Here is a 23,210-nt window from a genome sequence, read left to right as displayed (position 1 = left end):
TTTTTTAATTAAATGAATACTTTTACTCAGCAAGGATGCATTAAATTCATAAAAAAGTGACAGTAAAAACATACAATTTTGCAAAATGTTTTTATTTTAATTAAATGTTGTTTCTTTAAATTTTATGGATGAAAGAAAAATGTATGGTGTGTGTAGAAATATTAAGCAGCAAGATTGTTTTCAACACTGATGATAAGAAATGCTTATTGAGAACCAAATCAGCATATTAGGATTATTTCTGAAGTAATTTTTTATCATTACAGAAATATTCTGTATAACATTTAAAAATATATATATTGAAATGGAAAACCAGAATTTTAAATTGTAATAATATTTCACAACATCATTGTTTTACTGTGTTTCTGATAAAATAAATGCAGCCTTGGCGAGCATAAGACATTCAAAAATGTAAAAGAAATCTAACCAACCCCAGCTTCTGAACAATATTTAATAGCTTATCAATACGGCACAATGCCTATTTTTGCTTTAATGGATCTAGGAGGACATACCAATGTGTGTGTATGATAAAGGCTGGTCCAGAGTCAGCGTGCGGCCATAATCTGTGACCGCAGTGATGGTGCGGATTTCCGTCTGCCAAGGGTCATAGCTGGTGGTGGACAGCAGGATCTTATCCCCAACCTGGAGGTAATAAAAGAGTGTTTTTATTCAAACAAAGAGGACTCACAGAGCACAAACAGAGCTTGGAATCTAAATGGCATCTGCAAATCACACAAGCAGATTTTTCTAAATCTCTCCGTTTTTATTTTTTTAAAAGCTTCTGACCTTCCAGTCCACAGATTCCTGTAGTGAGATGGTGCTGTTTCCTGCTTGGGATGTGCTAGCAAGCTTAGTGTGATACACATTGTGTGGCATGCCATACAGGTCAAGAGATCCAAACACACCTATAAGACAACGTTTCTACTGAAATCAACACTTTTAAGTTGGTAGACGATTAATAGGTTCTCTAAAGAAAATAATGTTAAATAATGACATCTTTACAAGATATCTTGACTTTTATTTATGTTCATTTACCCAGCACTTTGGACCCTTGGTTTAGTCCAGATGGCAATAGCCAGTCTGGTGTGGAATGGCTTCCTCTCAGTATGATCTGTAGTTGACCTCTGAAGGGTTCATCAGGCCAGCCAGCAATCAGACGTCCACCCTGATTGAGTGAACATGTACAGAGTTGAACAGAATCAACTAAATTAGTACACATGAGGAGTTTGGTTCTAGTTGGTGTAATGATCCTAAAATGTCTATGCCAATTTGAATGTAGTCATTTACTTACTTGAATGGAGATATATGTGGCATTCAGAACAATGTTGTTATATTGAGAAACGCTGCCGGTGGAGGTGCCATTGTTTGTGTCTGGAATCTCCAGAACTCCAACTATTTTCAGCTTGTTCAGGGAGGGGACTACAACATCCACAACCATCCAAATGCCTTTGAGACAGAATGAGATGGTGTACATTTTTTGGCCACTATAGGATTTACTAAAAATGACATACCATATGGTTGAGTAGCTTTTCCTTTTTGTCTTTGCTTGGGCTTTGTGACATTAGAGGTGCTTACCAGCTGGAATTATCACATCAGAGCCTTCTTGTGGCACATTGAAGTTGTTCACTGAGCTTGACCTCCAAAATGATGTATTTGACCAGAGGCTAATACCAACAGGATATGTTTTATTAGTGAAATAAACAGATAAAATACATAATTATTATTATTATTGTTGAGTATGTGTGGTAACATACACATAGCTTGCAGGCCTGCGGCTGGTTGTGTTGGTTGTATTGGCTGGTGTGACTACAGAACCAGGGAGGGGCTGGATACAGTTGGGATAGTAACACTGATATACTCTGAAGTCTAGCGATCTGTCTACAACTGAGAGGTCCACACTGTTCCTCTTCCTCCGGCTAACAACACGGTCTCTTCCAGACACTGTAGACACAAAATTCTAAATCTTTTATTCTTTGCACAGTACTACTATGGAAATAAATAGAATAAGATAGAATAGAAAGATAGCATAGATATCTTGGGTGAAGAGATGACCAGATTTACCCATGTAATAGAGGTCTTTAGATGTCTGGTTGAAGTACCAATCCCCATTTACATTCGCAGTGGGGCTCAGGGGCTGGGAGGAGCCATTCCTGTCGTCTATTATGCGGAAGCGGTCAGGTGTCTGGGTCAGGTTGTGGTTGATAATTACATAATGTTCTGGCTATCATTAAGAAAGAGACACATTAACATGTTATATATTGCACAAATTGTAAATTTAGCATTTAAGTCTTTTGGGTCAGGGGTTTGTTAATGTTAACTTAAAATATCAATCATTTAAAAACCATAATATTATAACAATATAAACTGCAATCATTTTTAACATGCTTCACTGGAACAATAGTTATTCTGAAAATCTAATTTGTTAGATTAAATGTTTCTCTTCAGATGTATAACTCTAACATGACATAGTGGATAGAATAATTAGCATTGGCTTCAGTGGTGATGACATAGCAGCTAATTAATGTTACAAACAACATGCTATCCATAAACATATCAATTGAATATTTTAGAAAAATAAGTCTTTATACAGGTACATCAAAATATAGAGCATATTCTTTTTAATCCCAGGCATCAAAAAGTTTGAAAATGAAGTATGGAGTCCTTTTTGAAGTGTGACATGATCATTATAAACCGTTGTTGCATGACAACAGCTGTAAAGACTTTTAAAGTGCCCATATTATGCCTTTTCGAATATTACCTTTCATGCAGTGTGTCATGTAGCAGTATGTGAACATAAACTTTCTGCAAAGTTGTGAAGCTGAAAGTGCACGATATATTATATGGGTATTTAAATGTTGAACTTTTCCTTTAAATGTACATTGGATTATTGTGCATTGTTCATACTTTACCCGAAAGCCGTAGACCATTCCATTGTACGAGATGTTGGTGATTTGGGAAGCACCATCAAAGTACCAGTTGTATGTTTGGCCTGTGGGCACCATCGCCATCCAGCCAAATGTGTGGGTCACCAGTTTTTTAAGGAAAGGAAGCACACATGTCCCTAAAGAGATATATGAAATTGAGATGAACTGTGCCAACCAAGATGTTTTTCTAAACATAACAGCCCACTTCAACTTAAAGAATGTTCCCTCAATGTTAGTGTACAAAATCTTTAGTTATTTTCAGTTTAGAATCATTTTAGAGGGCCAGTCTAAGGTGTCTAAGGTGCTGTTCAAGAGAACGCATTTTGCATTCAACTGCTCTGCTCTTCCAATGTTTTTCTATTTAACCATGCACTAGATGGATGTTTTGGTCACCCAAGTTAAAAGTAGTTTTCATTCCCCTGCCCTGTGCTAAAACGTGTTATACGTGAACGTCCCCAAGAGCCCTTATTTCTGGAAACCAAAGAATGTAGCCAGGAAAGTATGCAGTAAAAGTAAATTGTACAGAAACATGTCTAACAAATTCATGCATTTTTTTTCATAGCTCAATCGCCTAGAGATTATTATTTCATCATACCATATGAGTTGGTTAGAATGACATCTTTAGACTGAAGTGAAGGCGGTGAGGGATTGACGACAACCATGCGGTGGAAGTTAATGGTGTTGTCACATACTGCAGCAGGAACGCCAACACTCCACTCAGTTCCTGGGAAGCAGCGCCTTGGGTCGAGCAAGTTATTCCTTGGTACCACCTTGTAGCTAACATTGCCTTTTCAGAAAAATAAAATATTTATATTCAATCATTTTTTTTATGTTACCAAAGCTTTTTGAGGTTGTTTGTACCATGCTAATAAAGCTATGTGAATTTTAAATCCATTAAAAAATTTTCTAAAATTATGTATCTAAATACTGTTATATCCAATGCTTCTCTACCTGTTAGTGACCCATCAGTATCTACCAGTGCCACCTCATGCTCCCATCTGAACCAGGCCTTGTTGGGCGACTGATAGTACTGGATCCCACTGAATCTTGCGCTCCAGCCTCCACAGCGGAACATGCAGGTCCCAACAATTTCTGCCACCCCGACTGCAGCACACGACGGACGGTCAAAGTTCACAAACTTGGTGTTGATGACGCTCATACCATCATCCAAAGGCAGGACAACACCACGAGCGGTGCAGTAGTTGCTCCCCAGTCCCAACTCATCCACGTGGCCCACTATGGTGCTATTGACCACAGCTGCCCCTCCATTCAATCCCCATCCACTGACATACTGCCGGATGATCCTCTTGGCCTCCACTCCTGCCTTCTCGTTATTGACCATCAGGAACTCGCTGAACTGAACCGCTCCTACGTTCACCCACTCGGCACCTTTCTCGTTGTTCCAGGAAGTGAAGCGGCGGAACACCGCTGGCATTGGTGTTGAGAGGCTGCAGCTACCGGTACGCATGGGGAAAAACTCTTGGAAGATCCACAAGCCAAACCAGCCCTGCGAATGCACCGTATTGTTGAAGAACTGTCCCAGTGGTACTCTCTTCTGACAGATGTTGGGGTTATACGAAGGGCCATCAGGATTATCATGCATGCGATACCAGAAGCCAAAGTGCGTTCCACCAGCTGCAGCATTGTGCCTAATGGTGTTATTAGGGTTGGTGACCCAGTATGCAGCTGGAGTCACATCGTCGTTTAGTAAACTGGTGCTCTGTTTTACAAATACCGCCAGGTTGTACTGCAGGATGTTGCCGGTTTCAATGCCGTCCTCAATAAAGAAGGCCCCACCCATGATATTATAGATGACATTACGCTCCACCAGCAGGTTGTGGGTGTTATGGATGGTGACGGCACGATTGTAGGACTGGTGGATGCCACATCCACGCACATACGACTTAAACTTAACATCACCCATCAGATGCCAGTGGATTGGGTAGCGTCCCAGACGGAACGCCTGTCCAACATTGAAGAGCTAAAGGAGTACAATGACAAACATAATGCCATGATTGATATTTATTGTAAATATTTGTTGTCTTGAAGAGGATAGTCCACTCAAAAATGAAAATTCTGTCATAATTTACTCAACCTCATGTGGTTCCAAACCTGTTACTTACTTTCTTCAGTGGAATGCAAAACAAGGTATTTTGAAGAATGTTGGTAAACAGACTGTTTTGGGTCCCTTTGACTTCCATTGAATGGACAAAAAAATACTAGGGGTGTCCCCGAATCGTCGACGATTCGATGCTTCAATTCGAGGAGCCTGATTCGACTCCCAATCTCACAGTCGAATATTCGCGGGGTGTTATGATCATACCATTTTGGCTATATGGGGGTGCTCAGTGTCTGATTTCACATCGAACTACCGGTTTTCTCCCAATAAGTTAATATACAGCCTATTATGATAATGCTGTAAATAAGAATCTTAAAAGAAAGAAGCTTTAAATAAATATTTTAACGTGCGTGAATAAATCCAACCACCCCTATAGATTAAAGTTTCGCTTTCTAATCCGTCACCGACAGAGGAGCAGTTTGGCGGCTGGGATTTAAATCTTTAACAAGACTCAAACAGGCAGAGTGGAAGACTTTGTTTTTTTTCTCGATCAGGTAGGGTATATAAGAATATTATTTATCTCATATAAGATGCCTTTGGTTGAGTTACGCTACAGTAAAGCGCTGTGTAGTACGGTGATTATCTCTTCAGCGCGCAGAACAATGCAGAATGTTAATAACTATGACTGGCACTGTCATATACTGTACACAGCATTATAATGAGAACACTGTTATAATGAAACGCTGTGATTTTTTTTAGTGTTTAGTTGTGTTTCTGCATGTTATTGCATGAAGAACGCGTCCACAAGAGTTCATTCAGAGCCGCGCAGACGCGTTCATGTGCATTCGGGGCATTTTGTGCAGATAGCCTATAATGGTAATATTAATGTTATGCTATATAAATAACGAAGCGTATTCTATGTGAGATAAATGAGTTAAATCTCATTGATTAAAAACATTATTTACCCCGTTTGTATCTGCGAGGCGTCCGTTACACATTTTCCCTGTGTATTTATGACTGTCGAATGTCTGACTTGACTCTTGGTAATGTATTTTGCCCCGCCCCCAAATATATGATTCGACTATCAGTCGACTATCGGCATGATTCGAAAATTCCGATTCGACTGTGAAAATCCTTAGTCGGGGACACCCCTAAAAATACTATGGAAGTCAATGGAACCTGAAACTGGGACTACCTATGACAATATGTGCTACCTCTCCAAGAGTTTTGAAACATATTTTTTCAAACAAAACTAACATTTACCTCAACATATTCAATTCTGCCAATTGCCAGATTTTGGTTTGGTTGTGGTGCGTGGAACATGATGCAACCACCAAACTGGTCACTTCCTACTTCTTCTCCAAACCTACCCTGGAAACAAGTCTGGGTAGCAAATTCCCCTGTAAGCAAAAAAAGTACATTGAGTCATGTGTTCGATAAAAGTCAATACAACTGACAATGACTTTTAAGGAATTGTTAAGGAATTGACATGATTGTGTGTATGGCATGATTATATGTCTGTCTTTCCATTCACAGCTGAGGAAACAACTTTCAAACCTGTGTTGAATCCATCAGGGCAAGCTTTAATCTGGTCGTTCCATTCCACATTGTTGGATCCACGGACAACAATGTTTCTGGTAAGAAGACCGACCTCTGCTCTCGCTTCAAAAACTGTCCCATCAGGCAGCGTGACAGACACACCCAGATGAGTGTATTCCAGCGGTTTGGTCAGAGTGAGGGTTCTTCCATCAGCTGAAACTGAGGCAATTCTCCTCAACTCATTTTCTCTTTGGCTGTGTCTGTCAAAACAAAATTTTTTGATAATTAGCAACAGTATTGACATCATTATTATTAGCATATTTGTATAGCATTTAGTACATACAATTTGAGCAACTTAAACAGTAAGTTTACAAATTTGTATTCTGCCCAAATTTCTCTAGTAAGTCAGTAGTTTCAGTCAAATCAACCTGAAACCGAGTTTCGCTGCAGGTTTTGGCGATGATCTATACCTGTGCCCTGTGGAAGCGATGACAATTTCATCACCAGTCTTCCAGGTAACGACATCCATCAGTGTCAGCGTGTTGGAGCCACTTTGTGCAGTCTGAGAAAGGCGAGTCCATGGTATAGGGACAGGGATTCCTGGAGAAGCAGGATTGTAGTTAAGCCCTGAACAAAACCTCTCACTGCAGGGGAGTGATTACGCACTATGGTGTCTGTATCAAGGAAATTTAGCACTTCTGTGAAGCCCACCTAAGGGGCTTTCTGACTTAACTGAGCCTTCTGGGAGTGATATGTAGGACATCTCTATTTCTGTGAAGATTACTTCATTTTCTAAAGAAGATTGTGACCTTTTAGATGCTAATTTTCCAGTAGCTCATAGATTTGTCAATTTGTCAAGTTCCAAACAAAAAAAGTAATAAAAATCAGGTACATGTGTTCAGTGTTTATGGGTATGCATTTTTCACATCATTATTTACACCACAGTTAAAAAATTAGGGGTCTGTAAGATTTTTGATAGAAGTCTCTTATGCTCAACATCACAATTGCTCTTATTGATCACAAATACTGAAAAAAATAAATTATTAATAAATTAAAAATAATCATGTGATGACAATGTTGAATTTTCAGCACATGATCCTTTAGAAATCATTCTAATATGCTGATTTGCTGATCAAGAAACATTTCTTATTATTATCAATTTCGAAAACAGTTGTGCTGCTTAATTTATTTGTGGTCACTGAGTTTCTTTTTTCAAGATTCTTTGATGAATAGAAAGTTCAAAAGAAAAACATTGATTTGAAAAATAGAAATCTTTTGTAACGTCAAAACTGTTACTTTTGATCAATATTATGCACCCTTGTTGAATACAGTATTATTTACTTTTAAAAAGGTACTGTATATTAAATAAAAATACCTATTTATTTGATGTATTTTATAATAAATATTTAATATAATTATTCACTAAAAATTTATTTGAAGTGTTGTTTATTTATAGTACATACCATGCAGATCCAGAACCCCCTCTCTGACAGCCAGGGTCTTGGTGCCATAGACAGGAAGTTCTGTAGAACGCAAGTGTCCATGCAGTGTGATGATGGCCTTATGCTGGAAGGGGGCCTGCTCTGTTCCGATCTGCAGAGCTCCACCATCTGTGATCAGAATATTCTCCGCCTGCAGCTCAATGTCTGCCTCATCAAAAATCAGTCGGCCGCCTAAATAGAAAACAGGCATTCACAGAACTGTAAGTGTGTCAAGGCTTTGTTTATAAAGATGGTATTTGCCTAAATGAGCATACCTTGGATAAGGAGCATCTTAAGGACCGGTGTGCTGGTGTCCAGGAGGATGGTCTGGCCAGCAGTGATTACAGCAAACATGCCCTCCTCAGGAGGGGAGAGACCACCCCATGTATAGGGAGACGACCACACGTCAATGTAGAAGAAGGAAGCGTTACCCTAAGAGAGAGGAGTGTCATTCCAAGCAGATAAATCAATTTTAATAATTATTATTATAATTATTCTAGTAATAATAGTAATTACGCCATGTTTACCATTCGGGCAATTCCTCTGTTCCCCAGCTGAACGCGCACTTGAGTTTCTTGGGATCTGGGCTGAGCGTTGGTCACACAGATGATTTGCGACTCACTGGCAGACTGGACATCGCAAACAGATCCCGCAATTGTAATAGAGACTTCACTGACATTTGAGCTACAGGTGAGACAAGGAAGAGAAACCCCAGTGAAGAAATTCTGTCTTCATTCAGATTCTTCATTCAAATGAGGCTTTCTAACTCTTTAGGACATAATACTGATTGAATGTATTTATGTATGTATGTATGTATCTATGTATTTATTTATTATGTGTTGTTTTAGTGCTAGACTTTGTCACCATTCACTTTCAATGTTGAGGAATGTTTATTTGCTTAACGTCCCTTTTGGAATTAGAGGTTTGGAATTACATGAGGGTGAATAAATGATGACAATTTTGTGGTTTAATACACGTTTTAATACATTTTTTATAAAAAAATGAAAAAAAAATAAAATTCCATAGAATTATTCGATTACTTGAACTAAATGAAAATTAGAGCTGAAACACTAAAATTTTAACTAAAAATAAATAAAAACTAAAATCTAAATATTATTAAAAACTGTAATAGAATATAAACAATACTAAAATAATGCAGGTGTTGACTGTGCAATGCAATGAAATGTTTTACTTTGTAACAGTAATGCCACAGTCAGAGAAATTGAGCATCGCGTTAGTTCAGGCAGGCCACGTCAGTCAAGCTGACGTGTACCAATCCGGTTTCGATATTACAGCGGTCAATTTAAATCCTATTCATTCAGCCTCTCTTCTATTGCTTGGCTGCACACCACTTCTAACTCCCTCCTCCATCCCCAACTTCTCCTAGCCGGGATTTATTTAATTAAATCTGATATCTGTTGAGGTGTTTGAGAACATAGCAATCATCCTCTATGTATCTGAAGGTTTTCTACAACTCATGTTAAATTGTGAATTATTTTATGGATGCATGATTACTGGATCTGTTCTGTTACCCCAGGGGGGTTTGATTTGCTGCTCTCCCCACTATGTCCAGGCATGGCTGCATGGACAGGCGCGTGGAGTTTGCCCAGAACAGAACCATACCGCCAACATTAACTGTATGCTTTTATGTAATAAATATTCTTTGACGAAAGCGGTCCTGACTTAACACTGTGTATTGAAGCATGATTGAAGGACAATCAATTTCAGTATAATGCAATTCTGGTCTGTTCTGCACCTGAAACCTGAGCCTGTAATCGTGAGTCTGGTGCCTCCAGCGGTTCCTCCTCTGCGTGGCGTCACACTGGTGATAACAGGGGTCAGAGAGGATCTGTAAGTATAGCTGTTGTTGAGGTTGACAGAGTCGCCTCCATTCATCACTATGACTGTGCAGGCCCGCTCTGCTTCCGTTCCTGTAAGGGACAAAAACGGTCACTAAGATGCAATCAGGCAGTCTTTATTTCAGCAGTATTCATCTGTGACCTGATGGCCTGAGCTGTCACATTTGTCATTGTCTCTCAGTGACTGACTTCTGTCAGTTAAAGCATTCCTGGCATGTTTTACTTTTGAAGAAAAACATTGTACTGGGATCTTTGCTCAGACTTAGAAATGCTTACTTTGATAGATTAAGCTTTGATTTGCTAACTGAACATTTCTAGACACATACGCCATACTTTTAAAATAATACATGCCATTGTTGGGTGGGACTTCACAGTTGAGCTGGGTAGACGTGGAGTTCTGCAGGTGCACGTTACACTCTCTGTTACAGATGAGGACTTTGGTACTGTTTGGGTCAAATCCAGAACCTTGAATGGCAACAATGGCTCCTCCAGCATAACTTCCTACAGCAAAACAGAGCAAAGGTATCCTGTAGTGTCTTGTTACTCTATAGTCTTATTTGAATATGATAGCAAGTATAGAAATGCACTTTGTGACAGTGTTTCTCATCTAGTTTTGCTTCATGACTCAGATTTTTTTTATTGGACGTAATTATTTATTGTGCAAAACTAAACATATGTCTATAACAGCTATTCATTCATTCATTCATTCATCAAAAACTGAATTTTAATGGATTGATGCTCTTGGCAGGCAATAGTTTACTGCACAAAATACAATTAATATTTATCTTTATCTGAAAGTTCATGTTTTGTTTTACATGATGTCACACAACCTGTCCATTTTTGCAGATGAATGTGACAGATACATTTGTAGATAAAGTATTGTAGAATTAAATTGACATTAAAAATACATGATTTTTTCCTTGTCCTTTTGAGTTGGAGTTGCACTATCCACTATCATACTTTTTAATTTCTTAAAAAAAAATTTTTTATAGAGCAAGGATGCATTTAATTGATCAATAAAGATATTTTTGTCACAAAAATATTTCTATTTCAAATAAATGTTGTTCTTTTAAACTTTCTCTTCATTGCAGAGACAGGTCCCACAAAAAGTTTAAGAAGCACAACTCTTTTCAAGATTAATAATAATAAAGAATGCTTCTTGAGCACCAGATCAGCATATTAGAATGATTTCTGAAGACTGGAGTGATGATGCTGAAAATTCAGCTTTGCAAACAAAGGAATAAATTACATTTCAAAATATATTCAAATAGATTTCAGTTATTTTAATTAATAAAATTTTCTCAAAATATTATTGTTTTTAGATTTTTTAATCAAATAAATGCAGCCTTGGTGAACATTAAATACTTCTTAAAATGTTTTTTTTTTTTTTTTAAACTTATTGGCCTCAGTCTTTTAAACAGTAGTGTGCTGTATGTAACTCAACTTCTATTTAAATCAAGAAGCAAAATGCCCTATTAGGAGTCTGCATACATTAACAGAGGCAATGTCTGTGCTACTGTGCCTTTGAGACTTATATGTAATAATAACTTATAGCTAAATTATGGCTGTTTTTGTGTCACCTTAAGTATTACTTATGAGCAATTTTCAAGTAACATTTTACACATATATACCGCCCATATTAACAAATCTTTTACCCTAGAGAAAGTGATTTTAATTACCCTCATTTGGTGTGACTCTTGTCAGCAGCAGCTCATAAGTGAAGACAGACTGGGTCAAGGCATGACCCTTGACCTTATGGTGAAATATGACCGGAAAAGTTCCTCCCGCATGTTCCCCAACATTGCACAACAACTGTGTATCTGTGACAGATGACACACTACAAGGCACGCCACCGATCTTTAAGGAGATGAGAGCTACATCTGTGCCAAAGCCAAAACCAGAGACGGTGATCTCTGTTCCAACCGGACCTGCAAGGAAAGGATTATATCGGGAGTGTTACTACGATGTGTTGTGATATTCAATAGTTCAATAGCATGCTGCAGGCATGACTTATATTTGTAGGCCAAAACTTGGAAATGAGAGAGCATTTTACCACTTCCAGTTATTTTCACGGTTTATTCTATGGCATAAAATACATCAGTTATATCCCCTCACAAGTGCCCAAATAGGAGTTTATCAGGGACATTAAACACCATCACAGCGAACATGTAAACTCGCTTACTCACTAGTTCGCTTTTACAGCCTACATTCTTGCAAGCTATTCTATTCTAAACTTGGAAAATAAAGAGTTGTTGGAAGCTTAACATGGTGAACACTGAAATCATGCAACTGTGGTGTAGTTTGTTTATAGCCTACGTTTAGCTTTTTACTTCTGGCAATAGTATTCATAAAAGTTATTCATTTGTATCAAAATGAACAATATGTGAACGAATCAAACTTTTGTTGGTCACAGAGCTGATTTTCTGCATTAATACAAAAGGCAGTGGAAAAATCCTATTGGGTTTTTGTCGAGGGAACCAGGGTGATGCAAACTTCCTGGATTGGCCTACAAAGATATGTCGTCACTGCAGTTCTCTTTAGTAAATGCTTGTTCATACCTGTTCTAGGACTAACGGAGGTGATGTTTGGAGTTTGTCCCTTAGAGTAGTTGAAACGTTGAGTTGGATACACAACATCAAACACCTTAATGTTCACCTGCGCCTGTCCCTCTGCGAGAGGAGGTGTCATGCACCTCACAGTATCTGGAGTGACATCTAAAATCCTGCAGGGGGAGTTAGCAAGCTTTACAGTTGTATTTCCTGCCACAAAGCCATTTCCCATGATCAAGAGCGGCGTTCCTCCAGCAATGCTGCCTGATGTTGGGTTGATGCTGGCTTGTGCTATGCTGGTCAGGGTTTCATCTCCTGTGGCAAGACCTTTGCTCATCACCACCACCTGTAGGACGTGTGTACCAGCGGGAAGGGCGCCAACTAAAACCCTGATACTGCTATCTGTGACTTCTATGACTTCCAGAAGGATGTTGGCTGCAGATACCATTAGATCGGCAGAATCGTTCCCAAATCCACTGCCGGTGATCACAACAGTGGTGGCGTTTCCACTGACTGAGTTAGGGAGCACCTCAGAGACGTATGGTGCGATGGATTCAACATATTCAAACTTACAATCAAAACTGCATGAGGAAGAGATGGAATCGACATAAACTACAACATCTCCCCGGTGAGCTTCAGACGGCGAGGTATCGCACACTATGTGGAAGTAGTCCATGGAAACCGTGTTGCATGCAACACCTGCTACTGTAATCAAACCGTTTGAGAACCCAGAACCAGAGATGAAGAGACGCGTGTGGCCTGTAGTGCTGCCCACCAAGGGAAAGATGGAATCTATCACTGGTAGAACCACAAATCTGCGGTCGTACTCTTTCAGTATGGTCAGAATGGCAGTGCCAAGGTTGTTGACTCGGACAGTTACAGGTAGTGGGATACCCACTGGTGCTCTGCTGTCAGGACTGAGTTGGCAGTGGATCTCAGTGGAGGTGCTGCTGATGACCTTACATGGATGATCACCAACTTTGACCTTTGGTTACCAAAAAAAGAAAAAGTGAAAATGTTTTAATCATGGACCCTTTACATATTACAGTATGGATAGTGTTTTAGCATTAATATTGGAGACTGAATGAATTTTAGGATTATATTTAAAACTATTAAGCCTCCTGGATTGTGGTCTATTTTAAAGGTTCTGCAAGTGATTTCAGGCACACAGTATTTCTAACTTCAACCTAGGGGTGTGCGATATGACGATTTTTGATCGTGGACGATAAAAATGTCTCCACGATCTGCTTATGAAGAAATATCGTAGTATCGTGCTACAGCGCACATTCTATCAGCTGCAGTTCTTATTCCTCCGTCTCAATATACTGTACATTATTCGGATCTGCTTTAAAGCCTTGCCGGTTAAATGTTTTATTCACGCGTCGGTCTGACGTGCGCTTTTTCTGAGCCCGTACACCCGAAGCGCGCGTGCTAAAGCCTGTCAAAAAGCGCCTGATTACTGAACTAAGTTATCTTGTGCACTAATACGGTCAAAACACACAAGGTTTATGTATAGACTCCATTGCTTATGTCTAAAATGAGCAAGTAAACAGCTGAGAGAAAACGGATGCGTGCCTCTGTATATTAGATGCAAAACAACTTGCAAAATAGTAAAACCAACATGACAAAGAATCGTGATAAAATCGTGAATCGTGATCTTTCTTAAAAATATTGTGATATTATATTTTTGCCATATCGCCCACCCCTACTTCAACCACTCAAAAAAGTGTCACCCTAGTAAAAAATTGCCTATTCTGTTTGTCTTTTTTCAGTCATTTCCCCAATAAAATTATCAAAAAAATCCTTAGAACAAGATAAAACGAGAAACAACATTACATAATATTAAGACTTGTTTTCAAACCTTGAAAATCAGTGCGTTTTAAGTCGATTTTTTTCACTTAAAAGTACGTGGAAAAAAGTATAAAAACTAAAATACTAAAGATATATTCTCTGAAAACAAGTCTTAAAATCTTACGCAGTGTTTCTTCTCATTTAAATTTAATATACCTATTTAAATGACCATTTCATTCATAAATTATAATATGGGGTGATTACTCAAATAATTTAAATTCTATTTAATTAAACTCTGTCTATCTATCTAAAATGTCAAGATTGATTAGGTAGAGAAAATTTGTTTTTGAAAAATGGTCAGAATTAGTGAATTTTTCCAAAAAATGAGTACTACTACTATTAGGTTTATATTAGGTTTTCCAAGTATTATAAATGGATTAATTATTAATTGTATACATTTTTTCCCCTAGATAAATTATGTAACTGATGCGCCTTTACTATGAAATATGAAGTAATTTTAATGTATTGAGTTTTCCTTTTTAAATTTAATTATGTATTTATTTGTATATTTTGTATGGTAGATAGTTTAAAATGTATGTGTATGTCTAAATGTGTATGTTTTATGCATATGTGTATTTTTGTTGTTGTTTGTATTGTGATTGATAAGAAAAAGTAGCCATTTAGGAATTTTTTTTGGTAATAATAGGATTTTTTGCAAAATCTCTTACAGCACCTTTAATGTCATGGCCGGCCACTGGAGCTCACCTCGTTTGCACAGTTAATGCTGCTAAAGCCAGAGCCGTTGATTCTGATAATGTCGTGTGTAGTGCCATGGTCAGGCGTAATGTGGTACACAGTGGGACTGGCACAGGAAGTAAAACTGAAGTAGAGACTGTCTGATGTCTCATTAAATTCCAGCTGTTCTCGGAAACAGTCAGAAGTGGCTACACACGTGTCACACGAGTCAGATGAGTGCATTTGTCGTGAAACTGGGGAGAACACAAAAGATGATTATGATGAATGTACCTACAAATTCCTTGCCATAGCTTAAACTGAAAATTGTAATTTTAAGTATTTTGTTGAGAAAACACTTAGTGTTTCAGTTGTACCTATATTCATAGAGGCCTCTATTCCTGTCACAAACACCTGAAGCCCAACAGTGCTGTCCTCCAGCGGCATAACAGTCACCACTCCCTGAAGTGTCTTCTGGTTTCCAGAGTCAATGTAACCACTGCTATAGTAGTAAACTCCAGGAGACGTGAAACGGTAGGCAAAAAACCCTTTTGGTAAAACACAAACATGTGCAAAAATAACAATAGCATCAGATTTTGTTCCTCAAACAAACTGGCATCACTGACAACTATCATTGTCTTCTTCAGTTCCTTTACAGGAATACAAACTTATACACAGTGAGTGGTATGTAATTATGTTGGCATTATACATTAAGTAGAGAGCAGACACCTTGAGTTTACATTTCATGAAATGTGACACTCTCAAAAACAGTCTGGACAAACAAAAGCCAAACACTGTTTCAGAGACAATATATCGTATGTCACAAGGGAAGTATATTTCACTGTATATCATTTAAATATTCAATGTATATTTCACAACAATGAAATGCGTACTTCAGTCAGACAAGTTTCAAGCTGGCAGCCATTAAAAAGTAATTAAAAAGTGAAATTTTATGTTCAAAAGACAGTGTAGAACTGCAAATTTTTATTAAATTCAATTCACATCTATTTGTATACTTTTACTATACAAATTATTCCAAAGTAACTATACAGTATATAGAGCAGAATAGTCATTTGTGTCCAGGAAAATTACCTTAGACTAATAAATAAATAAAAATAACAGTACTAGTAAATAACTAGAAAATGAACAATATTAGGGAAGGACTAGTTTTCAAAATGGTGTTCAGGCAAATGTTTTCGCAAACAGTTTGTGTAGTTTTGTTTGTCCTGCTTAATGTAAATTAGAATGAGCAGTGTTAACACGGATAATAGTAGTAGTTATTGTTTGTACCTTTGGCAGTTCGGGTGTCTCCACTGCTGAAAGCAATGCCATCATAGTCTGTGCTGCTGGGACTGGACACACTGAAGACCCTGTAGCCCAGACCGGACACAAAAGCTGGTGCGTCCCAGAGCCAAACCACTGTGTCCCCCACTGAGACTATTAACGCAGACGGGCTCCAGGCGTAACCCTGACCGTACACTGAACACATGTGATGTAATTAACTCTATGCAAGTGTAATGCAACACATATACACAAATGCACATTTTACAACAAAATATTATATCTAGGGATCCCACAACTTTATCAGACTAGATAAATATATTTTGGATTGCACCTTAAAATTAAAAATGTGCCATGACACTTTAAGATTTCATTCATCTCCATTACTTTTTAAGATTTTTATTTCTCTAAAATGTTCATGAACCTTTAATATTTTATTATTTTTTTTATGACATTTCTATTACTTTAAGATGTTATTTGTCATCACTTTTTTATTACGTTTTTAAGATTTTATTAAATTCCAGAGTCAATGTAACCACTGCTATAGTAGTAAACTCCAGGAGACATGAAACAGTAGGCAAAAAACCCTTTTGGTAAAACACAAACATGTGCAAAAATAACAATAGCATCAGATTTTGTTCCTCAAACACTGCTGAAAGCAATGCCATCATAGTATGTGCTGCTGGGACAGCAGTGCTGTTCAGCAGTGCCATTACTTCTCAATTACTTTATAACATTTTCATTAAGTTTAAAGTGTATCTATTTCTATGACATAAAATGTTACTAATTTCCACCATTTAAATTTTTCCCCTTGCATTTTAATGACTACTGCAGAAAAATTTAAACAGAATATTAAATACATCTGAAATTCTAATTGGTAACAGAAACGTTATATTAGCACAATTATTTAAAAAGTGAACATCCGAGGGGCAGCACAGAATTCCAATAGCTGTCTTTCAGATTTCTTTGCAAATCTGCTAGGATTTCACTGAACTGTCTGTGTGAATTCTGTGCATGACTTAATATAGCTTATCGTATAAAATATAGCTTATAACAATGACAACAAGATTTTCATAGCTCTTTAAAAAGCCAAAAAAAAAAAAAACTTCCGCTTAAACAGTGCTGTGGAGAATCCTGCTATTTTTCTGGCAGCTCGAGTATTTGATAAGTCATTGACATGATGAGACAGTCATTGTGCTGACAGCCATTGTTCCCCTTTCTCTGATGTATTCAGTTGTTGCGTGCGTGACGGAACAAGAGATAAAAGTAAAGAGATATTACCTGGGTGGAAACCTTGGTTAGTTACAGTGTGTGTTTTATCTCTAGACTGGGTCACACACTCCAGGTGATGATCTGAAGCGGCTGTCACTCTGCATTGTCTGTCTCCTGTATGAAACACACAGAGTCATAACCGTGACTGCAGTAAATGATCTGGAAATGATTGGTTTCGGTGAAGAGCTGTGAAGAATGTTGAAATCCAAGTATTACACAGTAAACATGGGGGATGTTTTAAAGAATGCTGATGCATTTTTTTCTGTTGTGGTCTTGTCTTACCCAGAGTGACATTGTTATCTGCCGGGACAGGACTGAACCCAGAGCCGGTGATAGTGATTGTGGTTCCTCCATACAAAGACCCCAGTGATGGAGAGAAACCAGTCACCTCTAGAACATACTCTATAGTGGTTTTAACGCCAGCACTGCACACAAAAGAAAACAAACATTTAATAACTCTAAAAAGCTTCACTTTTTATTAAAATGTCATTGTAAATGTGCAGTTCCTTTTACTCTTCTAATATTAAATTGAAGTCTTGTACAGTTGTAGCATGATATTTTAAATATACTAGTTTGAAATCTGATGTTATAGAGTACAGAAAGTGATATGAGACCTGGTTAAGGGGTAACCCTGGTTTCCGACTCTCACATGGACATTGTACTCAGCTGGGGGGAGTGTGGGTAACAGGCAGGTGATGTTTTCGTTGGTCCACTTCAGTAATTCACATTTGGCCTCGCCAATCAAAACAGAGCTGCCATTATCATACAACTCAAGATTTGTGCCCAAGATGGTGAGAATCCTGCGTCCTTTAAAATAAACGATGAAGTGAATACAAGGTCAAATTAATTGCTGTTCCAGTAAGATTGTGAGTGGTGGGGGCAATGAGGAAGTTAGAAATTGCTGTGACTGTTTATTGTCTGCAATGTTTAGAGCAGCTTTTAAGATCCGTCACGCTATTGTCCTTCACTGCAGCCAAACCGGTTTATCTGATTGTGTGGCATAAGCTAAAGCCAGTGCAATTATCTAGCCTGCACAAAAGAGCTGGAAAGAGATTTGTCTGGAGGCCATATGGGGGTTTACAGCTGTAACCAAGATGTAAATGCAGTTCAGAACAATGGGATGGAAAGAGACACTTGACACTTGAATGTGATTTTGCCTGTCTGTTTGTTTCCCATGACTTTCATCTCCATTATCTTGTCACAAAGAAGAGAAGCTAACCAGTATTTATTTGAATATGGAAACGGTGGAATTCACTGACACCTTCTATTTGCCATTTAGCTTTCTGTTGCTATCAGCAGTTCAAAGTGTAAAAGTGACTACAGGCTATTTGGAATAAAGGCAGGTGATCTGAAACAAACAAACCAAAAAAATCTCATTAAGGGTCCTAAATGGAGACTTGCAAGTGCCAAGTGTGAGTACAAATAGTTTTTAGTACATAAAACTTGGCTAGTAACTTTATTTAAAAAAGGACCATAAGACATGGTTTACATTGCAGTCACAGTCTGAACCTCTCTGATCTAAGAGACGTGCCTGATTCAAATCAGATATCAAACAAGATATACAGACTCAAGCGTCTTCTTTTAACTTCCACCGCAATGGAAAATTTTGCATCAGGTCTTTATCTAAAATGTTTGAAGTTTTTAGTCTTTTAGTCTCCAGAACTAAATATATCTTATTAATATAATTTAGGACATATGGTGCGTGTGTGTGTGTGTGTGTGTGTGAGAGAGAAAGAAATTATTCATTTTATTTCTTTTTAAAAAACAGTTTTATGCCTAGAAAATTTTGTATTGGTAGTTGTAGCTAAAGCTAATTTTAGATTTGCACGTACACATAATTATGGCGTTATTTCCATGTCCAATGTCTAATCAGACTGGATTTGACTACTTGATTCTGAGTGACACATAATTGAAGCGCTATTAAAATTGTATGTTGAAGGGATTAAATCTTTGTATGAACTGATCTGAAAACTCAACGATCCTTATTTATACTCTGCATTCTTGTGAATAAAGGCAAGAGAAGTCTATTCTAAAAATAGAACATATTCAACAAACAGAGTATCATTTTACAGCTTAATCTCAGATCAGAATACAATCAGCTGTTGGCTGTTTGCAAACAGAATGTGACCAACTATAGGGCACCAATTTTGACAAAATGAATAGGTACTGAAAAGCATATTTGAATATCTAAAGCTATTCTGGGTACTTGTCAATTTCACTGTCTGGGTTTAATGTTTGCAAAGTATTACAGTTAGAAAATTTCCCAGTTTCTTTAATGATTTAAGGTCATGGGTTTAATTCCCAGGGGAATGCATGGACCTTTAAACATATCTGCCCCGAATTAGGTAAACTCTTCTGACAATGCATAAATGTTGATACCTTACCAAATACTGTTGTAGTTTGTGGGCTCACAGATGTGATTATGGCCGTCAAATTGTTGCTGTATGTGAAAAAGCCATCTGATACTGCTGTCATCTCTGCCGTGGTTAGTGTTACTCTCTGTTCACCTTCTGAGCCCTGTGTTATACACAAGGTTCATAAAAGTATAAAAGTTTCATAGGTTTATTTTCAGGTTGTAGAGGATCCAAATGCAGTAGTGTTGTAACTGTTTAGTGAATTCGCCCTGAGCAGTTCTGTTCATAATAACTCTTATATTCAATTACAAAATTAATTTAAAAAGGTTTATAACATACAGTATCTATGATTTTAAATTTGACTTGGAACGTCAAGTTCTTCACTTACAGCTGGAACAATGCATCTCAGCTGAGCAAGTTCCACTTTTATAATGTTACATGGCTGAGTGCCTATGGTCACTGCGGTATCATTACTGAATCCATAGCCAGACACTGTCAGAACCGTCCCTCCTGTGAAGACATACAGAAAAAGATCAAGTAATAGTTGTAAGATATGTTGGGATGACATTGGTAAGCAGGTTTTTGGACAAAATAAATCCTATATTGAAAGTAACGTGCCAGTTCAGCTTTGTTCAAATTGTTCTTTTAATATCATTTTTAATGAACAAATAAAAAGCATTTAATTTTAAAAACTAAACAGAAGCATTTTTACTAGTGGTACTAGACTTCTGTAAGTATGAAAGACATATGCAAAGCAACAAATACTTCTGTAAGTATATATAAAAATATTTATTTTACACACTACTGTGTGTACACAATGCTATCTGTACCTGCCAAACTTCCTGTTGTGGGGTTTATGGAGGTCACTCCTAACAGATGTGTGAAGTTAAAGCTGCTGTTATTCTGGTATTGGGCATTTCCCAATGAAGAGAGACTCAGAGAGACTGACTGTACACCTGCACTTGCAGGACCGACCTGGCAGGTTATAGAAATATCTGAAACACAAATAAATCATTTGATCAGATGTATAATTAAATAGTACACTTAAATTAAAATTCTGTCATCACATAACCACTGTAAACTTGGATTTAAAAGGATTTAAATTTCTGATTTAAAGTGGAATAATTGGAATACAGTGCAAAAGTCATGTGAACAACTTGTATGATACTTTTATTGTGCTTTGCATTGAAAGCCTTAGTATCACATCAAAGTAACTGCATGGAAAATTCTTAATGTCTAATTTTGTGTTCCACAGAAGAAAATCAGTCAAAGGGCTTTGAATCAACATGAGGGTGAGTAAATTATTACACAATACTCATATTTCTTAAAAATGACGAATTATATTATGGGTTTTTTTGCATTCTTTTATGAAAAGCGATATGCCATTTGAATGCAGTTTGTCCCCTGAGAAAAAATGATTTTATGACATTACTGGGTTTTGACTTACTGGTAACCTGTAGAACAGAGCATTCCACATCTCCAGTCTTTACAGTGACGTTTCCACCATCAAAACCAGATCCAGTTATGGTAAGAACTGTTCCCAGACCGCTGGATCCTGAACGACAAGTTATGTCAGTAATATAAACCACTAAATACCACTATGAATTGAGACGATGGCTTTTATGTGAGACTTGATCATTTTCCCCACCTTGTGTAGGAGAAATCCCGGTCACTTTTGGGGTCTTTGACTCACTCCAGGTGAAACCACAATCTCCTGAACACCACGATGGGATACCGTTGATGAAAACTTCCACCTTAAAGATGACAAGCACAGGAATATGCATTTCAGTTATTAGACATCCTAAAGCAGTGTTTCTCAACTGGTTTTTGCTTTAGGATCCAGATTTTATACTAGACGTTAAATGGATATTAAGTGTACATTTACATTGTGGAAAACCAATGCAAAATTGTACATTAATAAAAGAGTGATAGATAATATTTTAACGTGTATGTATAATGGATTGTATAATGTAACGGATTTTTATGAACTACTGGAATAAAATATTACTAGGATCATGCACATTCAGACTACAGAATGCACACCTGTCTGTCTGTAATAATACAAATGAACCTTTCATGGTCTAGCCATAATCCTCTCGACATACAAAATCCCCTGAACACTGGGTATTCAATCAGAGCAACACAAGCAGACAGGCCCTTCAACTGACCCACTACATAGCACTATTGAAATCTGCACACTACAAGGCATCAGGTAACATGAGGTAAAGCCTTTAAAAACAAGCTTCATTTATATGACCAATGTATGTTGGAAAAACATAATTACTGCAGTAAAAGCAGTGAGTAAAAAGCACCTGTGGTTTATTTGTAGGCACACGCAGAAAGTCTCCCATAATTCTCTGTTTGAAGATGCCTCCTTGCTCAATCTTGCGTGATGTCACTGAAGGGTTCACACCAACCACATTGGAAGCATTGATCTAGTTAACATTATTAAAACATGTTAATTTAGCCAGGTATGAAATGAAGAGTCTGAGAAAATTAAGACATACACTAGTATTCAACAATTTGGGGTTGTTTTTGAAAAAAACAAAACAGTCTCTTATGCTCTACAGTGCTGCATTTATTTGACCAAAATACTAACTAATATTGTGAAATATTATTACAATTGAAAATAATTGTTTTCTATTTTAATATATTTTTAAAAGTATTTTATTTCTGTGATGGTAGAGCTGGATTTTCAGCAGTCATTACTCCAGTCTTCAGTGTCACATGATCCTTCAGAAATCATTCAAATTTGCTAATTTGGTGCTCTAATGTTGGCGCTTTTATTATAATTATCAATTTTGAAAACAGTTGTGCTGCTACATTTTTTTTCTTCCCACTGGATAAAGTCTAGTCTGGCCCCACTTTTTCAATGTTGATGATAGATTGCAAACACATTTTCATGTTGACTTTATATATTTGAAGTATATATATTAAAATTGTAATTTTACACATTTAATTTTTTTAACTAAACACTTTATTTAAATTCCCATAAGCAGTTCCCCTACAGACTTGTAAACCTCCATTTGGAGAACCAGCACTCTGATCTCTTTCTTGCCTTTAACAGAGGCTGATTTCCAGGCATGGTGAGCCACTGGATGTTCCAGCGGTAGCCCTTGCAGTCTCCAGATCTCTGCACCTGCAGCTGGCCGAGCTCTGGGATCCCCTGCAGAGTGTATTGCAGATCAGCAGCGCTGATGTCTACTGCCAGGCCTGAGAAACACACACCACACATATCAAATGAAAAACCAATTAAACCACTTGGAAGGTTGTGGTATACAATATGTAGTAAGGAAGGTGCAGTTCACTATTTAAATAAATTAATTTCAAGACTGAAATATGCAATAATCTCTTGTGCAACTACAAGAAATT

At 37.5% G+C, this 23,210-nt stretch overlaps 1 protein-coding gene and 1 long non-coding RNA gene across 4 annotated transcripts in view; one reads left to right on the top strand and one right to left on the bottom strand.

Moving 5' to 3' along the window:
- The window catches only part of LOC131526020 (fibrocystin-L-like), a 39,108-nt gene that overhangs the window by 8,285 nt on the left and 7,613 nt on the right, over positions 1–23,210 (bottom strand). Inside the window, exons 25-57 of the mRNA XM_058754080.1 lie at positions 22,897–23,051; positions 22,151–22,273; positions 21,487–21,592; positions 21,286–21,393; positions 20,669–20,833; positions 20,227–20,348; positions 19,869–20,001; positions 18,099–18,291; positions 17,767–17,909; positions 17,494–17,598; positions 16,222–16,410; positions 15,309–15,479; positions 14,965–15,188; positions 12,418–13,393; positions 11,539–11,787; positions 10,211–10,360; positions 9,757–9,931; positions 8,528–8,684; positions 8,276–8,432; positions 7,983–8,192; positions 6,990–7,119; positions 6,538–6,779; positions 6,244–6,380; positions 3,873–4,902; positions 3,517–3,708; positions 2,907–3,058; positions 2,059–2,218; positions 1,752–1,938; positions 1,573–1,661; positions 1,289–1,443; positions 1,033–1,162; positions 784–902; positions 510–639 (exon numbers count right to left, since the gene is read on the bottom strand). Of these exons, the coding sequence (XP_058610063.1) occupies positions 510–639; positions 784–902; positions 1,033–1,162; positions 1,289–1,443; positions 1,573–1,661; positions 1,752–1,938; positions 2,059–2,218; positions 2,907–3,058; positions 3,517–3,708; positions 3,873–4,902; positions 6,244–6,380; positions 6,538–6,779; positions 6,990–7,119; positions 7,983–8,192; positions 8,276–8,432; positions 8,528–8,684; positions 9,757–9,931; positions 10,211–10,360; positions 11,539–11,787; positions 12,418–13,393; positions 14,965–15,188; positions 15,309–15,479; positions 16,222–16,410; positions 17,494–17,598; positions 17,767–17,909; positions 18,099–18,291; positions 19,869–20,001; positions 20,227–20,348; positions 20,669–20,833; positions 21,286–21,393; positions 21,487–21,592; positions 22,151–22,273; positions 22,897–23,051 (6,864 nt within the window). The remainder of the gene's footprint in view (positions 1–509; positions 640–783; positions 903–1,032; positions 1,163–1,288; positions 1,444–1,572; positions 1,662–1,751; positions 1,939–2,058; positions 2,219–2,906; positions 3,059–3,516; positions 3,709–3,872; positions 4,903–6,243; positions 6,381–6,537; positions 6,780–6,989; positions 7,120–7,982; positions 8,193–8,275; positions 8,433–8,527; positions 8,685–9,756; positions 9,932–10,210; positions 10,361–11,538; positions 11,788–12,417; positions 13,394–14,964; positions 15,189–15,308; positions 15,480–16,221; positions 16,411–17,493; positions 17,599–17,766; positions 17,910–18,098; positions 18,292–19,868; positions 20,002–20,226; positions 20,349–20,668; positions 20,834–21,285; positions 21,394–21,486; positions 21,593–22,150; positions 22,274–22,896; positions 23,052–23,210) is intronic.
- LOC131526021 (uncharacterized) lies at positions 5,147–23,037 on the top strand. 3 transcript variants are annotated; one of them, XR_009267353.1, is made up of 8 exons: positions 5,147–5,534; positions 6,517–6,617; positions 6,970–7,034; positions 7,976–8,221; positions 8,319–8,690; positions 21,094–21,130; positions 21,299–21,365; positions 21,496–21,633. It is a non-coding gene; the product is annotated as an uncharacterized LOC131526021 (long non-coding RNA). The 3 variants fall into 3 exon arrangements; XR_009267354.1 differs by having other exon boundaries at positions 21,299–21,409; positions 21,496–21,592; XR_009267355.1 differs by lacking the exons at positions 21,299–21,365; positions 21,496–21,633 and adding an exon at positions 22,906–23,037.

Source organism: Onychostoma macrolepis, chromosome 19 (assembly GCF_012432095.1).
Source record: "Onychostoma macrolepis isolate SWU-2019 chromosome 19, ASM1243209v1, whole genome shotgun sequence".
Taxonomy (NCBI): Eukaryota; Metazoa; Chordata; class Actinopteri; order Cypriniformes; family Cyprinidae; genus Onychostoma; species Onychostoma macrolepis.
Note: the sequence above shows the minus strand (reverse complement) of the source record. Positions and strands in the feature narration are given on the sequence as shown.